The 22,944-nt window shown below is 39.2% G+C and overlaps 1 protein-coding gene across 8 annotated transcripts in view; it reads right to left on the bottom strand.

Moving 5' to 3' along the window:
- Positions 1 to 22,944, bottom strand: part of Fsd1l (fibronectin type III and SPRY domain containing 1-like) — a 77,728-nt gene that overhangs the window by 30,416 nt on the left and 24,368 nt on the right. For 3 of the 8 annotated variants that reach the window (XM_008763722.4, XM_008763723.4, XM_008763724.4), the window contains exons 4-6: positions 22,598 to 22,699; positions 16,641 to 16,663; positions 12,902 to 13,023 (exon numbers count right to left, since the gene is read on the bottom strand). The exons of 1 other annotated variant lie outside the window; for it this stretch is intronic. In XM_008763722.4, the coding sequence (XP_008761944.1) occupies positions 12,902 to 13,023; positions 16,641 to 16,663; positions 22,598 to 22,699 (247 nt within the window). Of the gene's footprint in view, positions 1 to 1,760; positions 4,882 to 12,901; positions 13,024 to 16,640; positions 16,664 to 22,597; positions 22,700 to 22,944 lie in introns of those variants that run through there. 4 more of the 8 variants (XM_008763725.4, XM_039111026.1, XM_039111028.1 and 1 more) reach the window with 4 other exon arrangements.

Here is a 22,944-nt window from a genome sequence, read left to right as displayed (position 1 = left end):
CTGCAGAGAAGGAAAAAAAAAAAAAAAAAAAAAAAAGGAGGGGCTATCAACTCTCACATATTATAACACTAAGCAAACATTTATTATGCTTGGCACTCAACCTCTGCTATTTCTTCTTTTCAAATATTCAAAAGGGAGTCAAGTTATAAGAAAGGATAACCTAGAAATTCAAGATAATTATTTTCAAAGCCTCTTTTATTGTCAGATTAAAACGTTTGCATTCCAAAGCTTCTCTTAAACTCTGAGTTTATTAACATCTTAGATGGCAACAGGTAAATTCCAAACATCTATCATGCTAAAGATAATTGAGAATGGCTTATTACTTGTAAATATATTTTATATATTATATAATGGCTAAATTAAGTAAAAAATGTTTTCAGTGTACTTTTAAGATCTGAGAATGGGAAGAGAAGAGTTGGTTAGCAGACACGAACAGATATATCAAGTTAAATAACAAGAATAGTTTCTGATATTCCAAAGCAGAAAAAAATTATAGTTGGCAACCATTTTTTTTTCTTTTTTTTTCAGAGCTGGGGACTGAACCCAGGGCCTTGCGCTTGCTAGGCAAGCGCTCTACCACTGAGCTAAATTCCCAACCCCGGCAACCATTTATTATATACTTTAAAATAGTTATGTGTTTTATGCTCTCAATGCAAATGGTAAATGTTTTGGGTGATGATGTGATCATGAATAATTTGATCATGAGTTTATGATTTGACTATATATAAAAATATCACACTATTCCCCATAAATATATAAAACTGATGTTTATTAAATTTAAAAAACCTTTAAAAATAATTTTAATGTACTAAACAAAACTGATTTCCTCATTTCTTAAAAATATTTATGATTTTTAAAGTGTTTCTCCCTAGAGTTTTATGACTTATTAAAATAAATGGATTCAGTGAGCTACAATTAACACATATAACTATAAATCAATTTCTTTTCCATAAAAGGTTTCACAGCTTTAAAACACTGGTAAGTGACTCAGATGAACCTTAAGTGTGTGAATCTCTGCATATGATACATAGACACATATATAAACCATGTAAAGTTAAAATCAGGACTGTAAAAGCATTTCCTCCTCTTATGGTGGTGCATGCGTTTAGTCCCAGCTCTTGGGAAGCAGAGACAGACAGATGTCTGTGAGACATAGGCAAGCCAGCTCTACAGAGTGGGTCTCACAGGCAGATGAGGCGACACGAGGAGTCCTTATTTTAAAAAAATCCTGGTGTATAAGCTAGACCAACATTTGAAATTGATGAATATATTCAATAACATCAATAAAGATATAACCATAAAAATAAATAAAAAATATATTACAATAATCATGGCAAGAACTTTTAGCAAAGTAGAAACTTTACTTTAAAAAGAGCATTTTCAGTGGGCTGAAAGGACGGCTCAGTGGGTGAGCAGTTACTGCTTTGCAGAGGACCTACGTCTATGGCCAGGCCCCACACGGAAGCTCACAGTTGTCTATCACTCCAGTCCCAGGCATCTGATACCCTCTCTTCTGGCCTCTGTAGGCATTAGGTACATAGATGGTGCACATACACACATGCAAGAAAAACACTCATACACATAGAATAAATAAATAAAATAAAAAATATTTCCTAAACTGGCCAATACCTGCTCTTGGGAGGCTGAGGCTAGAGGATTCTCAAAAGCAAACAAGCAAATAACACAACATTAAGTAAAAGGAAAAAAATATTCCAAACAGCCTGGAGTTAACATCAAGTTAATGGTGAGAAACACAATACCTGACCCCAAGACTGCAGAACCAGGGTGAAGATATTTCCTTCTTATCATCTGGACTCAGCATTTTACTAGAAGTCTTATCCAAATCCAGCAAGACAAGAAAATAAAAAATGAAACGTATCCAAAGGAAACAGATGAAAGAAGCCATGGGAAAACGCTGAACAAAGCTAACACTGGTAGTCTCAAGTGGCTGTTGAGCCACTGTGGGTGCAAGAGCCAAGTGAGTGGAGGGCCAGGGAGCTTAGCAGCAGCGAGCCTATCCTTCCTGGAGTTCTCTATAACTGTGCAGCAGCAAACGTCATCTCGGAAAGCCCGGAGAACTGTGCAGTACAGCAGAGAGCGCCAATGCCTGTCTACCGAGGCCCGCGGAGAACACGGACTCCCTGGCATGGAGTGTGGTGGGCTATGACACGGACGCAGGAAATCAAATCCAGTCCTCCGAGAATAAACAGCACTCTTCACTGCTGAGTCACTCTTCTGCTCCCTACATTCAATTACTGATGAGGAAGGATTTACTATTGCCAATTGGTCGACTGTTTTCTACTTGTCTTATAGCTTCTGTGTTTCTTCTTGTCTTTACTTTTCCATTTTAAAGAATGTTTTGAACAGGTTTCATTTCCTCCTTCTTTGTTTCTAATATTTCTAGATTTGGGGTTTCGTGGTTACCATGCCATTTACATAAAGCACTACATGACATTATGATACATATATGTTGGTTTGTAATCATGATTACTGATTCATAACCACTTTATCAAAGCAGGCTACAGAGACTCAGAGAGATCTCTCAAGGGAATGCTCTTGTAGGTTTTCCTCACAAACCCCATTGGCAATCACACCTATGCAATGAAGTCTGCATTAAGACCAAAATGACTGGGCTGAGAACTTCTGGGAAGCCAAGTAGGGTGCACTAAGCAAAGCGGTGGTAGGAACTCATGCATGCCAGGAGTGCAGCACACCAAAATCCCGCAAGGAAGGGGACTCCTGGACCTGGACTCCTTCCAGACTTCGTCCTAATACCTCTTCTTTGAGCTACTTACTAATACTTTTAAAAGTAGCCTTCATAATAAATTAGTATAAGTAATTTCTGAGTTTTGAGAGCCAGTATAGCAAGTCATAAAACCCTAAGGAGGGGGTTGTGGAAATCTCAGTTTAATTTTATTCACTTTTTAAAATGTTTTAAATTAAAATATAATCACATCATTTCTCTCTTCTCCTTTACCCCTCTAATCCTTCCCATGTTTACCACTCACCCTTGCTTGCTCTCAAAATCATGGCTTCTTTACCCCACCACCACACGCACGCACCTTAATATACAAATACAACATGCTAAGCCCATTCAGTGTAATGTGATCACCCTTGGGGAAGACTGATTCTCTCAACAGGAATCTCAATATTCCTATCAACTACCATGTTCTGGAGGCCTCATATTTGCAAGTGGGCCTAAAGTAGAAATTTTAAGAACTGAAGTTGCAACCTGTCTAAAGTGCTACCTTTACACAGTGTCAGAAGGAAATTCAGTTAGAGAAAACCCAATGTGTATGTTACAGGGGTGTCTGCTTGATGGCAGAGAGAAGTACACAGATGTATATGCACAAGCTAAAAGGCACAGATTGTGAGAAAACCCACCTTAAATATAACAGCACTTGTTGCTTAGGAAAAGATAAACACCACCACCATGAATGAAAGGAAATGAGTCTACATTAATTTTAGACACTTTGGACATTAGAGTGAGGGAATTTTCAAGGATAAGAAAGGGTGTAGTATTGATTCCATCTGTCAGTCAAAACTAACAAGGCTGCAAAAAGACATGCATACATCCAGACCAGTTAGCAACTTCAACAGTCCTCCATCAGAATCAGACAGATCTAGAAGGCAGAACACCACAGAAAATTGCTGAGCTAAACAACAATCAACTCTAAGTCTGACATCTATGGGCTGCTCTGTGCAGTGTTAGAAGAATACAGAACCACCTGAAATGACTATGGATTTTCAGCAAGGCAGACTACTCACAAAATCAACCTTAACAAAGTTAGAAGTATAGAAAACATACAGTATCTGCTCTTCATCCACAATCCAATTAAATTGGAAATAACTGGAAAAAGCTGGAAAATACTATGATACTTAGAAATATTCAACAACACATTTCTTAATAATATATGAGCCACGCACAGTATCTCAGAGTGACTTTTAATATTTGAACTACGTGAAAATAAAAATAGTTTATGAAAATTTGTAAAACATATGACTTGCTTATAAAAATAACACTGAATACATAAAAATCTAAAAATCAATAACCTAAACACCCATTTTAGAAAACAAATGCATATACATAAAATGAACAAATTAAATACAAAATTAGAAAAATAATGATGAAAATTAGAACACAAGTAAACAAATCTAAAAATAGAAAACCAATAAAGAATCAGAGAAAGGACTGAAAGAGCTTGAAGGGGCTCGTGACCCCATATGAACAACAATACCAACCAACCAGAGCTTCCAGGGACTAAGCCTCTACCCAAAGACTATACATGGACTGACCCTGGGCTCCAACCTCATAGCAATGAATAGCCTAGTAAGAGCATCAGTGGAAGGGGAAGCCCTTGGTCCTGCAAAGACTGAACCCCCAGTGAACAGGATTGTTGGGGGGAGGGCAGTCATGGGGGAGGATGGGGAACACCCATAGAGAAGGGAGGGGAGGAGTTAGGGGGATGTTGGTCTGGAAACCGGGAAAGGGAATAACATTTGAAATGTAAATAAGAAATACCCAATTTAATAAAGATAGGGAAAAAAAAAAAAAGAAAACTCATGAAACCAAAAGCTGGTTTGTTGAAAAAAAAATCATTAAAATCAACAAGTCTAGGTTAACTCCAAAGACAGAAGACACCAATTACTAATATCAGAAATGAAAGAGGATGTACAGACTTCATGGATGTAAAAACCAACAACCAAGCCAGGTACACACTTGCAATCCCAGCATTTGGGGACAAAGAGAAATACTATATATAGGTTTGAGGCCAGCCTGGTCTACATTGTGCTTTCCAGGCCAGCAACCTGGAGACTCTATCTCCAAGGGGAGTGGACAAGGATACAAAGAAGAAGGGAAGGGGGGGCAAATTCTCTCTCTCTCTCTCTCTCTCTCTCTCTCTCTCTCTCTCTCTCTCTCTCTGCACTGGAAAAGGGGGAGGGGGAAAAGAGGGAGGTGAAGAGGGGGAGAAAGAATATCTATCAAGAAATACTATGGCTGGGCTGGAGAGATGGCTCAGTGGTTAAGAACACTGACTGCTCTTCCAGAGGTCCTGAGTTCAATTCCCAGCAACCACATGGTGGCTCACAACCATCTGTAATGAGACCTGATGCCCTCTTCTGATGTGTTTGAAGACAGTTACAATATAGTCATATATAACAAATAAATAAATCTTTAAAAAAAAAAGAAATACTATGGCTAAACAGGGGTGGAGTGGCATAGGCCTTTAATGCTATCACTCAGGAGGCAGAGGCAGGCAGATCTCGGAGTTCAGGGCCAGCCTGGTTTCTAGTTCCAGGAAGGCCAGGGCTACAGAGGGAAACCCTGTTTCAAAAAGCAAGCAAGCAAGCAAACGAACAAATAATCCTCAAAAACAAATAAGAAATACTATGAACAAACTCTAGATCTACAATTTTGGTGATATAAATGAACAGATAAATTCTGATTCCATGATAAACACTACATGCAAAAAAATCACATTAGAAAAATTAATCTGATTAGGCCTAAACTGATTAAAGAAATTCAGCCAATAGTTAGTAACCTTCTAAAGTAAGTATCATGCCTAGATGGGTTGATTGGTGAATTCCACTTAGCACAAAGAATAAATTCTATACAATCTTTTTGAAAAGAGAAAAGCAGATGAAATATTTTCTAGCTCTTTTGGTGAGACCAGCAACCTACAATAACCTAACTTAGGCAGGAGTATTATAGGAAAACTATAGACTACTATATTCATTAACAAACTATAGACTACTATATTCATTAAAAAAGTTGAACAAAATATTTAGAGGACAGATCAAGTAAGAATGTGTTTTGACCAAACGTGTATTATTCTATGTGCAACACTCAATTATCAACCTGGGAAAAATCAACAAATATAACCCACCTTTATCAATGGGCTAAAAGAAAGCCACATGAAATCGATACATCCATTCTTTTTTAAAAAATATTATTTATTTGATATATATGAATACATTGTAGCTGTCTTCAGACACTCCAGAAGAGGGCATCAGATCTTATTACAGATGGTTGTGAGCCACCATGTGGATGCTGGGAATTGAACTCAGGACCTCTGGAAGAGCAGTCAGTGCTTTTAACCACTGAGCCATCTCTCCAGCCAAGATATCCATTCTTAATTAGAAACAAAACAGAACAAGACAAAACAAAAAAACTGGTTCACTAAAATAGGAATTGAGGGAAACTTCCTCAACTCCAGTTGATAAGGAAGGTCTGTGAAAATAGCTATCTCATACTTGGCTGTGAAACTGGAACTCTTCTTACTGAAACCAGAAACAGAAATCTTCACCACTGTGATGACCCACTAAAGCCTATGCCAGTGTGCTAAGAAACTAAAAATGTAATAAAAGGTTTCAGTTGAGAAGGAAGAAAACTGTTTACTCACAAATGACATGATCAGTTATGTAAGAAATTGAAGGAAAATAAAATCAGTCTAGAGCTGAGAAGTGATCACAGTAAGGCTGCACACATAGGTTAACACACACAAGGCAGCTGCTTCTCTTTGTTCTAGCGATAAAAATAAAATTTCAAATTAAAACACAGCATTTGCATCAGCATCGCCAGTGTGAAACATTTAGGAACGAAGTGTGCTCAAGGTCTTTGTGATGTAAACCGCCAAACCCCAGTGAGTGAACTTAAAGAGCTGCATCACTGCAGAGACCCCCATGCCTGGGGGCCGGACGGCTCCACATCCTCAAGCTGTCAGTTCTTCCCTCTAGGTCTACGCATTCAATGCAACCCAGGGGAAACCCCACAAGTTCTCCTGCTAGTTTCAGCTGACTGTGTATATGGAGAAGGGAACGATGTGGGAGAGCCAACACAGCACTGAAGGACAAAGCTGGAAAACTACGTCGCTTGACTTAAAACACCTTTAAAGCTACAGAATTCAAATGTTGATCAAAGAAAAAGCAAACAGAGAAATATATGACTGATCTTTCATAATGGCAATAATAAATTATATATAATATATAATAATAATAAAACGAACAAAAGTATTTAAACAAATGTTACAGTAATTGGAGATTCACATGAAGGGAAGAGGAGGAGGAAGGGGAGGAGGGGGAGAGGAAGAGGAGTAACAAATACTCAAAAAAAAAAAAAAAGCCAAAGGCCTTAACAGATTACTAAGGAAACAGCAAAGGCTGAGTATCTGAACAGGTGCTCCACGTCCGATGTGACACAAATTATACCTGCCATGAAATGACACCACAGAATCACTGGTGGCAAAACGCAGAGCAAGAGGAACCTATTCATTGCAGCTAGGAATGCAAAACCATAGACGCTTTGGAAGACGCTTGGGAGGTTTTCTACAAAACTAAGTGCAATCTCATCAGACTACCCAGAAACTACCTAAAGAAGCTGAAAACTTCTATCTACACAAAGATACATGTTTAAAACTGTAACTGCCAACACTAAGAAGCAATTCAATTGTCCTTTAGTCGGTAACTATTTACAAAAACTGCATATGGAACATTGAGACCGGTTTTAATTCAATGCTTTAAGAGCTATCAAGCCTTGAAAAGAAATGGAAGACAGCTAATGCTCTTGACTAGGCCAGAGAATCCAACCTGTAAAGGCTGCCAGTGAAAAGATTCCACGTCGGTGACTTTCCAGAAAAGGCATGCTATGCGGAGCATGGCAGAATGACACCAAGGAGACTCTCAATGTAACCATGACTTTGGCTGACAAGGACTTATCACTGGAGATGCTTCACTTCTAACAAGTGTGCCACTCTGCTGTGGGATGTTGATAATGGGGGAAGGACTCTGTGTTTTGAATATCTTTGATAATGCTCCACAGCTCCTACTTAGTATTGCCAGGAACCTAAAACTGGTCTACAAAATAACAGCCATATTAAAAATATTATAATAAACACACTGTAAGCTGGGCATGATAGCTCGTGACTTTAATCCTTGTGCTCCAGATGCAGAGACAGTCAAATATCTATGAGGTGAAGGCCAGACTGATACATGTAAGTCCTAGAGCAGCCAGGGCCTACAATGAGATCCTATCTCAATAACTCATTAGTTACCTAAATAACCAACTATAAGAAAGTATGTATGCTTACATAATCATGCAGTAGTGAATCTAAGAACTATTTACTAAAACATAACATACACAAAGGAAATAATCTATATCTATATAAATATATTTATAAATATATATTATATATAAGAAAAATATATATATATGATTACGTAAAAATATTTTCTTTGCTTGGCAAAAAAAAAATGACCATAAACTGATCTGATGGAAAAACTAAGGTGTCATGGGTATTTACCACATATGAGAGACAAAGACCTATTCCTGCAAGCTGTCCTCTGACCTATACACAATGCTCTACCATAAATAAAAATGGAGAAATTCAGACCATCCAGCCATTAGTGAAACGGAAGTGATCAACAAGAACCTCTCACACACTGTTACATGCCAAAGCAAAAGTATTAGTAGTATAGTATATATGCATGCTTCCATATTTGTACAGGAAGTGGAATAAAACTAGGTTTAACTAAAAGAACGGCCTCTTTAGGGAAGCAAAGTTGTGTCAGTTCCATGACTGTGTTCCGGATGCTTGTCTGGCCATTCCCCATTGGTGATGCAGAAAGAGCAGGAGCTGCATGGTCCTGCAAAGGAGGCCACTGTGCCACGAGAAGAGAGACTCGTGTGCATACTCAGTGCTGCTCTGCCTTCCGGGGAAGGCATTCCCTCCCCAGCACAAAGACAAAGCACCAGCTCAGGGCTTTAAGAAGCTATAACTGAAGTGGAGAGACTTCGTGGAACCGGGTCTTCTCGTTAGGTTGCTACCAATTCTTTTTCTTTCCCCAGGGTGGAAACTGTCCATGTTTTACATATGACAGTTACATGAAAAGGGTAAAATTCTAGAGCCAAACTGATGGTAAATAGCACACAGTCAATGAGACCCAAGATAGTTTTTAAATTCTTTTCCGTGTTTTAGAAAAGGTCGTTCTTTTTTTTTTTTTTTTTTTTACATTTATTTATTTATTTATTTATTTTATTAACTTGAGTATTTCTTATATACATTTCAAGTGTTATTCCCTTTCCCGGTTTCCGGACAAACATCACCCTCCCCCCTCCCCTTCCTTATGGGTGTTCCCCTCCCAAACCTCCCCCCATTGCCACCCTCCCCGCATAGTCTAGTTCACTGGGGATTCAGTCTTAGCAGGACCCAGGGCTTCCCCTTCCACTGGTGCTCTTACTAGGATATTCATTGCTACCTATGGGGACAGAGTCCAGGGTCAGTCCATGTATAGTCTTTAGGTAGTGGCTTAGTCCCTGGAAGCTCTGGTTGCTTGACATTGTTGTACTTTTGGGGTCTCGAGCACCTTCAAGCTCTTCCAGTTCTTTCTCTGATTCCTTCAACGGGGGACCTATTCTCAGTTCAGTGGTTTGCTGCTGGCATTCGCCTCTGTATTTGCTGTATTCTGGCTGTGTCTCTCAGGAGCGATCTACATCCGGCTCCTGTCGGTCTGCACTACTTTGCTTCATCCATCTTGTCTAATTGGGTGGCTGTATATGTATGGGCCACCTGTGGGGCAGGCTCTGAATGGGTGTTCCTTCAGTCTCTGTTTTAATCTTTGCCTCTCCCTTCCCTGCCAAGGGTATTCTTTTTCCTCATTTAAAGAAGGAGTGAAGCATTCACATTTTGATCATCCATCTTGAGTTTCCTTTGTTCTAGGGATCTAGGGTAATTCAAGCATTTGGGCTAATAGCCACTTATCAATGAGTGCATACCATGTATGTCTTTCTGTGAGTGGGTTAGCTCACTCAGGATGATATTTTCCAGTTCCAACCATTTGCCTACAAATTTCATAAACTCGTTGTTTTTGATAGCTGAGTAATATTCCATTGTGTAGATGTACCACATTTTCTGTATCCATTCCTCTGTTGAAGGGCATCTGGGTTCTTTCCAGTTTCTGGCTATTATAAATAAGGCTGCGATGAACATAGTGGAGCACGTGTCTCTTTTATATGTTGAGGCATCTTTTGGGTATATGCCCAAGAGAGGTATGGCTGGATCCTCAGGCAGTTCAATGTCCAATTTTCTGAGGAACCTCCAGACTGATTTCCAGAATGGTTTTACCAGTCTGCAATCCCACCAACAATGGAGGAGTGTTCCTCTTTCTCCACATCCTCGCCAGCATCTGCTGTCACCTGAGTTTTTGATCTTAGCCATTCTCACTGGTGTGAGGTGAAATCTCAGGGTTGTTTTGATTTGCATTTCCCTTATGACTAAAGATGTTGAACATTTCTTTAGGTGTTTCTCAGCCATTCGGCATTCCTCAGCTGTGAATTCTTTGTTTAGCTCTGAACCCCATTTTTTAATAGGGTTATTTGTTTCCCTGCGGTCTAACTTCTTGAGTTCTTTGTATATTTTGGATATAAGGCCTCTATCTGTTATAGGATTGGTAAAGATCTTTTCCCAATCTGTTGGTTGCCGTTTTGTCCTAACCACAGTGTCCTTTGCCTTACAGAAGCTTTGCAGTTTTATGAGATCCCATTTGTCGATTCTTGATCTTAGAGCATAAGCCATTGGTGTTTTGTTCAGGAAATTTTTTCCAGTGCCCATGTGTTCCAGATGCTTCCCTAGTTTTTCTTCTATTAGTTTGAGTGTGTCTGGTTTGATGTGGAGGTCCTTGATCCACTTGGACTTAAGCTTTGTACAGGGTGATAAGCATGGATCGATCTGCATTCTTCTACATGTTGCCCTCCAGTTGAACCAGCACCATTTGCTGAAAATGCTATCTTTTTTCCATTGGATGGTTTTGGCTCCTTTGTCAAAAATCAAGTGACCATAGGTGTGTGGGTTCATTTCTGGGTCTTCAATTCTATTCCATTGGTCTATCTGTCTGTCTCTGTACCAATACCATGCAGTTTTTATCACTATTGCTCTGTAATACTGCTTGAGTTCAGGGATAGTGATTCCCCCTGAAGTCCTCTTATTGTTGAGGATAGCTTTAGCTATCCTGGGTTTTTTGTTATTCCAGATGAATTTGCAAATTGTTCTGTCTGTATAATTGTAAATAGTACACAGTCAATGAGACCCAAGATAGTTTTTAAATTCTTTTCCGTGTTTTAGAAAAGGTCGTTCTTAAAAATGAGATCTATTGCCAGGCTGAAGCCTAAGTCCCTACTCTAGTGCCTACAAGTGAGCACAGACACTCCCTCTTTCTGCGGCAGTGCTGTCCTGTGCACATGAGGCTGTGTTCTGCTGCCAAGTAGTGTCTGGAGCTTACAAGTGATCATGCAGGTACTAAAGAGTAAGGTCTCAGTTAACGGGTAATCAGCAGAACTCTCATCCAAAACCTCACACTCTCAAAACTAAAATAAGCTCCATTCTCTTCCCAAGGAAATTCTAAGTGTTAGACTGAGATTACCAAACCATTTAACGTATCTGGTATTTGGAAACTCTAAAAACTGTTTCCTTGCCTTTTGGTATCAGTTGTACACCAACTGTGATCCCTGTGAACTGACTGATAGCACACATGTTCTTCAATTTGCAAGAGGCCAACAGCACATTAGGCCAAACATAACTTGAAAATATCTTATGTAAAATTTCATGTCATAAGCCTAGTCTATGGTGCATTGCAGTTTGTCCACACAGTATGCTCCACTGCATACATGTGGCTCTTTACAAGGTTCACTGCAAACTGTGGCTTCCTTGTCTTGCTCTCCATCATAAAAGCATATCCCATAGGACTGCATGCTGCCAACCTAGGAAAAGACCCACATTTAAAATATGGTCTCTACTGAATGTTTCTCACCAAATGTTTTGCACCAGTTTAATACAGAAAACTACAAGTCAAATCTGTGTAGGTCAGGGATTATCTGTAATCCTGAGTATATACTCCTGTACACCATGACACCTTCCTCCTCTCACATGCACTCCGTTCTTTCACCTTTCCTTTTACAATCCTCCTCTACAGCTCATAATGTCTAGCATACAAGTTAGTTCTTCACCTACGCACTATACTGGGATCTCTGATAGCATTATGATTATTAAACTACTCTTTACGACTAGGTTTAAATCCAGAGAAGACATGGTCTGGTGCAGTTAGTATTTCCTATGCAAAAGCCAGCCAATCTCAAAATCAAGCAAACAAACAAAAATAACATAAACTAACCCCACAGAAACATGCAAGTGGAATTTCACTTTCAAACGGATTCTTGATTTCCCAAATCATCACTGTTTTAACAATTTAACGTATCTATGAACAGATTACTGGCTAATAAAAATACTACTTAGCACTAAAAAAGATAGAATTCAAAGGACAGGAACAAAAGCCATCGCTGGCTGTTATACACAGACAAGCGATAATCTGTGACTGAGTTTCACATGGTTAGACTAACTCTCTCATAAGACAATGTTACCACATAACATGGAGAGAAAGTTCATGCTGAACACTGAACATAACAGCAATGAGACGGGCAGCCAGTAAACATTCACGCAGGCTGAAGTAAGCTCCAGCTGCTGCTATTGCTGTGTTAGAAGAACCAATGCATGAACACCCATGACGCCTCGAGAACATCAGCAGTGCGTTTTAAAGATGTAGAAAAATGAATAAAGTTAGTTGACTTCTTGAGATCATACTGCAAAAAAAACAGCAAAATTCTAATCTATACAGTCTAGCCATGAGACCAACTATTGTTCTTTGCCAAAACAGGAACATGTACTACCTCTTAATGACATTAAAGTTGAATTTGTACTCAAGAAAATAATTCTTTTCAATAAAAGTTAGCGAATGTAATTAATTCTTACTTAAATTAAAATATACTATATCTCTTTATATTTACATGATGTTTATTACAGAAAACTCTTGCAATACCTTTTACTTGAAAGTTCTCATGTAATAATGTATTTACCTGGCAAAAACTTCAAAGTTTGCAGCATCTGTCTTTCCTGAGAGAAATCCACCATTAAATGGGTCATGTTGTCACTGACTTTTGGTTTCAAAGAAAGGCGAAAGGCTGAAGCCATTGTGACTCTATGGTAAACACAGACATACTTTTTAAAAATAAATCAATACAAAGTAACAAATTTTATATAATTTATAAAATTAAGATAAAAATTATTTCACTAAGTGACTGTAGAAACTCTAAGACAGGCAATAAAACAAATTTGCTTTGTCTTTTGGGAACTGAATCAAAAGCTGAAACTCCAGCCAGTTTTCTAAAATGTCGCACAATTATCACAATAACCAATATCCTATATAAATAATCTATACAAGGTCCCAATTCATCTGAAGCTCTGTGTACACTCTCACGTGCTTCCTAGTCCTCGCCTTACTCATTTCCACCAAAGCATGTTTCAAGCCTTCTCCCAGGTACTGTTACAGCATGTCCTCTCAACAAAGGCAGACACCTGGCACTACATCCTGCAATCCTCTAAAGACCACAAACAACAAAGGAGAGAACTGAGATCCTTACAGTGGGTGCCATACCACCGAGATGTCACTCTCATCTATCAGAATCAACTGCATGGAAAGGTGCTTACGATGAGAAACAGGCTAGTGGACCTATGTGTCATAGAATAAAAAGTGCTCATAAACACTCAGATAAATGTGAAGTAAAATACAAAATGCTGCTTTATCAAAGTATGGGGGAAGTTCTTAGCAAATACTGATAATTAAAAGAAGCTCATATGTTGATATAAGAAGGAAATCCACTTAACTGTGCTCCTGTCTGTAATTGCTTTCCCTCAACTATCCAAATGGTTTTCACACACACAAAAGAAAATAAATGTATTTAAATAACTTGTTAATGATCAATTTCAATATTTTCACATTATAGTAAATTTCTATAAATATCACGGTCAGTTATATAACATCCTTGGAGAAAGAAAGATGCAGATGTCTACTTGCCAATGTCCTCTTCCTAGTATACAGTGTGAGAGACAATATAATGAGAGCTACAGAACAATGGGAATGCCCAGCCTAGTCAACTGGACCTGCTACCCAGAGGTCAACTGGATGAAAGACGGCAAACCTGCTGATGTAAAACTGTTGCTATCTTTAGTCACTTTACCTCATTAAAAATGAAGTAATCATTGTAATGTAACAACGAACAGCCAGAGATTACCTCAGCAAGAAGAAAGGGATACACTGTAAATCAGTCCTGGGGAAGGCAGCTCACATGTCTGAAAGCTTTAGAAATGAAATATGCACTGCATACCCCATACACAGCACTGGCTGTTGGCTCTCAGGAGTACGATCTCGATTATGCTGATAAGCAATCAGAAGGGAGGCTCAGCTGGACACGCACAAGGCAGCCCTGAGCATTTCCTGACTTCAGAGCTCCTCAAGCACCATACTGAGATGAGACAGTTCATAGATGCTCAATAAATGGGTTTCGGCCTCGCCAGTGTCTTCAAACCCAGTGAACTAATTGCTTAATGAGAAAAGCTGAGGATTTAAGAAATTTAAATCTGAAACCAGTAAAATCTTGAACACAACAAGGAACAAAAAGAAAAAGAATGCCCCGCCCCAATTCAGTAGACATGTCACTTAAAATAGAAAAAGAAAGAATGATTTCTAGTTAAAACAAAAACTTATATGAATCTGCCAGGCAGGGGTGGCACAGGCCTTTAATCCCAGCACACAGGAGGCAGAGGCAGGCAGATGTCTGAGTTTGAGGCCAGCCTGGTCTACAGAGCTAGTTCCAGGGCTACACAGAGAAACACTGTCTCAAAGGAAAGAAAAAAAACTCCAAAAACAAAAACAAGAAAACAAACAAAAAAGTATATGAATCAATTCATATGTATAACAATATTTTCAAAAACTTAAAATTTATTTTTAAACTGATTATATTTGGACAAGTTAGCTTTAAAGCCCAAACTAAAAATCCAAAATTTGTTAAGACAGTCTCACACCATGCTACTTGCTATGTTTTTATTCCTTTTGACTTTCCTAGATTATCTTACAGTAGCAGCTGAATTAAAAGACTCTTTCCTTCTAGTATTATTATGGTCACCAGAAATTAATTGCAAAACAGATGAGCACATTTAATCAAGTTAAAAAACAGGCTAAGACCTAGAAATACTCTTCAGGCAAGGAGCGAGTACTCTGGTAGCCAAATGAACAAAGGAAACAGTGTAGGCTTTAAACAAAATAAAGAAGCAAGGACTCCAATGTCCCCCCCCCCCCAGACTGACTGACCAGGATACTGAAGGGATCAATCACATGCAGAGGCAGACTGAGAAGGGGAGACACCATCAAAGCTGGCATTAACATTAAATCCTGGCAAACAAACCTGAACAGAGGGCCTCAGAAGTAGAGGTGAGAGCTGGGAAAGCCACACAATCTTGAAAGGAAGGAGAGATCTCTCAAGATTTGTTTGGACAGCACCAACCCTGGTTAGGAACTGATTTCTAGGCCAGAAAAGTCAGGAAGCACAACGGAGTGTAATAGAATAACCAATGAGGAGTAATAATCTGGCCTGGGCAAATCTCAGCAGACAAATCTACTTTGTCAAAGACTTTCCTCTTGTCCACCCCTCACATAGTACTTCATTCACTGAGTACCTACAGACCTGGCTACTTGAGGCCTGAGGCAGGAAGAACTCTGGACTCAAGGCCAGCCTAGAAAACAGGGTGAGAATCCATCTCTTAAAACAAAAAAACTCCAGTGACCTTCCTATATCCGGCACTTACAAGAATGAACCCCATCATTAGTCATAATATAAAAATCTACAAAGAGGGACAATAGTTTTGTTTGACTCTATGAAAATTTGCTCCACACAACCCCCAGCCTCCCATGGTCAAATAACCAAGAAACACAGCCAAAAAATTTCTCCAAATTAACAACAGACACTGGTTTTCACACAATTCATAAAGATAATTTCTGCAAATTTCCTAATAAAGAATAAACTGATCTAGACTTGAGAAGACTCAAAAGTTGTGCCTGTCAGAGAATCTCACCATCCTGAGATAAAAAGCCTCAAGTTACAAAAACTCCAGACAATGCTCAGTGAGTCAATGAACAAAATCCAAATGTTACCTCAGCCCCTTTAACACACACATTTGTTCCAGCAAGTGCTAAATGCCCTTTTATGTTCCTGATTATACCAATGAGAAACACCTTTTAAGCCAAACTACTTAACAATTTCCTTAAGTGTTTTCCTCAGTAAGAGAAGAAGAAAGAGGCGACACTAGGACAGCACAGAACTCAAAGGTGTTAACCAGGACAGCAGTGAGGAGCTTCAGACTGAAGACACTAGGCAGTACTGGACTTCTCTGGAAACAAGATCCACTTAGATTTAAGAACAGCGGCAAAAACTGCATTCCAGCAGGATGCATTTTTAAGTCATTCAAAATAGATCAATATTCAATACTAAACTAATTAAGAGCTATTCTAAAAACTAAAGCTAATTATTGTATTAAACCAGAAATGAAATTCTCTTAGAAATGTAATTTCCACAACTTAAAATGTGACTTTAAAAAGTTAACCAGTTATTCTATTATATATAGAATATATTTTCTTTACTTTGTACATAATTATTACATTTTGTGTTAATCAACAGAATTCTAAGAAAAATGAGTTTCTGAATTTCATTTCTGACTTCAATATTGACACTTAAATAAAAAAATGTAGGTTTTATACCATACCTATCCTTGATCTGTCTGGCAGCCTTGGAGCAAATCAGGGAGAAGAGAAAGAAGGTAGTTAGTGCTTTCCATGCAAGTTCAATGGCAGCGACATGCAAGAAAAGTTAGGATATAAACCCTGCAATAGATTAGTTCATATTGATCCAAAACATAATTTATAAGAAATCTATATAGTTCATGGAAGCTTGGTAAAGTAATGTTAGAACCACAGTAGAATCCAGACCCCCATAGCAATCATTGCAAAAGTAGAAAATTTAATGTTTCAACTAGTTTCATGGAACTATAATTGTGTTTTATTTAAACAGATTATCGGATACACCTTCACTTTTACTCAGTCTGATATTTTTCAACTAAATTTCCATACAACCCAATAGTTTTTATGCGTCTGAAAGCTTCTTTGCTAGCATACAAACTAGACTGTAATTCTAGAAGCCTTCGCTCCCAAAGAAAGAGTTCTGATAGCAGAGATTCAGACAAGGATAGATGAGAGAAACATAAGTGAGTCTTTCCTTTGAGAAGGTTCACGGACGCTATAAACTTACACATACTGTACATATCTTCCACTTCTGACTTTAGAAAATGGAAATACAAGTTTAGCAAGGGTTCATTGTCATTACCTGGTACTATACAGTCATAGAACAATGAAAACACAGAAAGCTGCTGCTGCTTCGCATATGAATTAAATATAATATATACAACCTAAGGTGTTCTCCCGTGCTAACCAGCATAGTTAACAACTACAGCTGACAAAGATGGCTGTTTTGCTAGCATACAGCCTGGTGCACAGGTGAATGGAAATTAGATGTATAAAACACTGCTTCTGTTCCTTCTTTCAATTCTAGGACTGTTTCTACTTGCTACAAGCCATTTTCATACCCAGCCTTAACTATTTAGGCCTGAGTATCATTCTACATAAAAGAACTGAAGTTTGAAATAGATTGCAACATGCTCCAGCTCCAGTATTACGAGTGATCAATGCTGTGGCCTTGGCTATTAATTATTTTACTTCTCTACTAGGGATTTGGGTTCTTAATGCTTTTTAAAAAAGCCCCTTTGAAGGTCCACATACTACAGCCTATCCAGTGTGGTGGCTTTCTGATCACCTTAGGTCATGAACATAGTTTGGCAGTCCCTTTTATAAGGAATGTTACATTAACCAACTATTATACTGGTTTTGGAAATTACTGCCATGGGCAGCTGGAACTGAAATGATTTTCATATAGATGTGAAATCTGGAAAAGAAAGAGACTCTCCTCTGTGCCAACACTTCTTTACGTACAGAGGAAGCCACATCATTACCCCTTCACTTCTTTCTTCCTTAACAGTGATACCAGATTATGTTTTAAAGGTATTAACTCAGTGCCTCTAACTTTTCTCAGAATTCCACAGAGAACATATTTTGTCGTCTTCTTCCTCTATGCTGTTAAGTGACCCTGAAAGAGCGTCCCCCAGCCCGCAGTGCTCTGACACCTCTGCTGAGCAGACCTGGGAAGGTAAATTAGTTCCAGGCTTAGGCAGTCTGCCTACTGACATAAGCCAAACTCTCCAGTTCACAGCAGGATGTGGGGTCTTCTCAGTTTCCCTGTTTTATTTTATTCCTGATGGCTCTGAAGTCCCAGTTTCCCGCATATGACCCATCTATAGGACGACCACTGACTCAGCTTCTGGGCATCAGTCACATGCCACACCTTTTGTGAAAACGACAGCAAAGGAACAGATGAGGAAGCAAACGGCCTAGGAGAAACTGCTGTCCTGTGTGTTCACAGACCACACACACTGTAAATTCTGTCCTCTTTCATTTAGATTCATATTTTATTTTACATGTACCTGCAGATGTAGAAGATGAGAAATTATCCTCTATAAGAATCTAGAATGGCGGGCTGGGGATTTAGCTCAGTGGTAGAGCTCTTGCCTAGCAAGCTCAAGGCCCTAGGTTCGGTCCCCAGCTCCGAAAAAAAAAAAAAAAAAAAAAAAAAAAAAAAAAAAAAAAGGAAAAAAAAGGGCAAGAATTTAGAATGGCATGACTTTAAGAAATATCTTTAATAGGGAATAAATTATATTTCTCTAGAAATTCCTCTTCTAAAGATAGCCATCTTAAAAGTATATTTTACCATATACTTTCATTCCTCTGCTTTCATTTCAAGAGTGATAATTTTATAATTTTCTATCTCTGAAATACTAAGTCTAGAACTTTGCAGAACTCTGCTGCTTTCATATTTACCCGCATCTGTATAACTCCACTCGGCCAATGAGGAGGGCATGGGTAAGTGCTTGGCTGCACAGGGTTACGGTGTGATGCAGTACTGGAAAGCCTCCAGGAAGCATCATTATTTACACTGACTAAATCCCGTTTGCCAACACTTCACCTCTGTGTTTGGACTGGAGGTGGCCTCTCCTTCCTCTAATGTCTCTCATTCTCTCTTCCCTTCATCAGTTAACTTTCTTGTTTTGTTTTCTGAGACATAGTTTCATGCTGTAGTACAGTGTGGCCTCAAACTCACAGAAATCCTCCTGCTTCAGCTTCTCAAGTACTGGGACAACAGGCCTGAGCTATCTCACCTAGGCTCTGCTTTTTAAATTACTAACCACAAGCCTTTGTATTTCAGATTTAGGAACCTGTCACCCTGGTCAAAGCTACTTAGGTAGAACTGCAAGAGTAAAGGAGTAATTACAAATACGTATTCATAATTACCAACTACGCATGTATTCATAATTACCAACTAAGCATAAACAAAACAAAACTGGGTCTTTGCCTAACCTTTTCTTAACGGCAATGAAAAGATCCAGAAACTACTGTAAATGTATCCACCATTTTGACTACCTTATGCTTCTATACTTTAAAACCCGGGGGCTGTGGACGGTGCTCAGTTGTTAAAGTGCTTGCCTAGCATGCACACAGCTCCAGCAGCTTAAACTGAGCATGACGGTGTGTGCCTGTAATCCCAGCACTCAGGCAGTAGAGTCAGGAGGATTGGGAGTTCAAGGCCATCTTCAGCTTTGAAGTAAACTCAAGACACTGTGGGATATGCATAAAACCCTGTTTCAAAACAGGCAAACATAGCAATAATAAGTCTGGGCTGTCTTCCTAAGAGTTTATAGAACAGTTCTTTTGATGCCTGGGATCAATGATAGGCTGTTTGGCAGTATTCAGAAACATCACAGTAATGGTGGATTGCCTGACTGCTTTGTGGAACTATATGGAACTATTGTCAAACCAGTAAGATTACATTTATACACGCTTCATTTCCAGGGTACCTGGGGTATTGTTTTTCCAAATAATCTTGCTTCCTTAGCGACAAGATCCATGTCAAACCCACTTTAATGGCAGTGCCTTTGCTAATTACACCAGAGTTGCCTGTGGTGGGGAGAAGTGATGTTTTCTCATCAAACACTGGAAAGCAAAGGGTGGTTCTCAGTTCAGTGCTGAGGTGGCCTTTAGACTCGCCTGGCCTCTTCCAGGAATTCTTTGCCTCATGCCAGCTCAAATAACCTTTAATCCTTCTGCTTCTCTCTGAGCATGGACTGCGGCCACATGAGCTTCCTCGTCTCACCTTTGCTTCATCAGTTTTCCTCTCTGTCCATCAAAGGAGGGCCCTGCTCCCTGCAGAAGCTTCTAGCTTTTCCTTTGCTGCTCCATGTTCCACATATCGTGGTTGTTGACTTCGTTTGTATTTCCCAGCGTGGCTGCTCAGGTCAGATCAATATTTTGTCTTCATCAAATGTTCATGAACCTGGGGCTTCTTTTTCTTATATAAAGCCAAAAGGCAAGCTATACCTTTTATGGTATAATTCAAAATATTCGTTTTGTGGCCTGTGGCATCCTAGGTCACAGGATACTGACTCCAGGATGTGAAGCTGTTAATGTTGACTCTCAGGGACCTATTAACTCTGTCAAAGGTAGGAAAAAGTACAGTTTTCCTAATATCCCCTCCCCTTCGTAAAAATTTAAAAAAAAAAGAGGTATCTCAAAATGTTCTTTTTCCTTTAGGCAAAAATACTCACCTTGCCATGTAAGGAAGTAGAGGGAGGTGGATCTCTGTGAGCTGTAAGCCATCCTGGTCAACATAGCTGAGTCCCAGGCCAGTCTGAGCTACATAGGAAAATCTTGTCTTTTTTTTTTTTTTTCCGGAGCTGGGGACCGAACCCAGGGCCTTGCGCTTCCTAGGCAAGCACTCTACCACTGAGCTAAATCCCCAACCCCTTTTTTTTTTTTTTAAGACCTTTGGAAAAGAACTAGTTACATATTCCCCCTCCCTGTCTCTCTCTATACATATATTCATATATATATACATGTATATATCCTTTAATATATAGGATTATATACCTAATGTATATATATAATTATAAGTGTGTATTTAATCTTTTTTATGAAAGTAATATTCTTCAAAACATATGATTAGCGCTGGAAGAGATAACTCAGCGGTAAAGAGCACTTGCTGTTTCTTCAGAGGACCAGGGTTCAGTTCTCAGCACCCACACGGTGTTTGACAAACCCTTGGAATCCCAGTCAGGACATCTGATACCCTCTTCTAGCTTCTGAGGGTACAGGACTCGTACACATATATATATGCAAGCAAAACCTTCAGACCCTTAAAACAAACGCATGCTCACTTAAAAGTAGATAGCCTGAAACTAATTCAGTACAGTTCTACTTACAGCTCCTTTAAAGCCAAGCACATTGTACAGTAGGAGACTACATTTCTGAGACGTCCACACTCACAAATAAAAAGTTCTGCTTTACGGTGTGTTTAGTAAGTACTTTTTATCTGTGGTGTGGTTCAGCCTCTCTCTTTTCCAGGCTCTCCTGACCAGCCTAAGGAGGACCTTCTCCCAACCTCAGTCTGCAGGGTACTGACTGGGCTCCACCTCTCGTTTGCCCTTCTCAGTGCTCAAGAGACAGGCACACCCTGAGAGGATTCCAGAGGCAAGCTACTGTGAGAGAAAGGAAATGAGCCCCATTTTCTCTTTTCCTCTGTGATCAAATGCAGACACTGCTCCCCTTTCACAGTGCCCTGGAGCTGTTACTCCACTGTGGGTATGCGTGGGCAGGAAATCCTTCTTCCCTTTGAATCTGACAACTGGCTGAAGGAGGGGAATAATCATATACTGACTTGGAAATTGTTCTGCCCAGTTCTTTTCATTGGATGAGTTCAAGGTTTGAATTCAGGGTAAGAAGAGGAATTTACATTTTAACAGAGGATCCAAGCACTGTTCTGCAGGTCACGCAGATGGTAATGGAGAGACCAGAGTTGGAGTCCTGGCTATTTACCCGACGATTTCACACACCTGATATTTACCTGGGTAATTTACCTTCCCATCTCATCCGAATTTTTGCATATATTTATTATCAACAAAACTTCTAGTATTCAAAAAATAAGGTGAAGTATATTCTAGAAATCTTATCTCATTTGTGCTGTTCTTCCTGTTCACTCTCGGATTGTATGATGTTGATAAATGGAGGCCCTTCACATCCAGGTCTCACGTTAGCAGCAGGAACACAGAAATTTAAATAGTCCAACTTGGAGATAAAGAGGTATAAGAAGAGCCACTGTATGGTATTACCCAAGGCTATGCTGTTGTTTCCAATTACATTAGCCCAACTGAAGGGCTTTAAGATGGCATGTTTCAAAGTAGTGTGACAAAAAGAATTGTTTTCCCCAGCTTTATAAAAATTCACAGCTTGTTTACTAATTGTAATTCAAAGTTACCCACACGATTTTGTCAGTAACTAAGCATTTGATGAAGGCCTATAGAAACGTGTGACCCGGCTCAAGTACTGAAGAACAGCTAAAATGAATTGCCAATAGGCATAGGAAAAAGTGGCTTATTTAAATTGGACAAAAAACCCCAAGCCCTTTTCAGCATCAGAAAGGACAAAACAGTTTTTGAAATACTCCTTCAGTATACTAGGATAGGGTTTTATATTTGTCTGTTTATCTGCTTTTGGTTTTGTTTACCTTTGAAAATTCTTCAGGTTCCTTTATATCTAACGACCTTGTTGCAAATTCTAGTAGTTCTTCAGAGTTCTCCAGGGCATTGTTACATTGACTGAGCTGACTCTAGGGGAAAGCACAATACCCAGGTTATCACAGTGAACTTTCCAGTCCTATTTAGGCCGATCTGAAATATATGCTAGAATAAATTTAAAGAGATGGCAATAACTGGATAAATATGCATGTCATGGAGCTACTGAAGAAAGAGGATACATGACAGCATTGCTTCTTTTTCTGTAATGTATCATAAACAGCTTAACCAGGGCTAGCAAGATGGCTAGGTGAACAGAAGCCTTTGTGGTCCAAGTCTG

The sequence above is a fragment of the Rattus norvegicus genome, chromosome 5 (genome assembly GCF_036323735.1).
Source record: "Rattus norvegicus strain BN/NHsdMcwi chromosome 5, GRCr8, whole genome shotgun sequence".
Classification (NCBI taxonomy): Eukaryota; Metazoa; Chordata; class Mammalia; order Rodentia; family Muridae; genus Rattus; species Rattus norvegicus.
The sequence above is the reverse complement of the archived record's forward strand: the minus strand, read 5'-3'. Positions and strand labels throughout refer to the sequence as shown.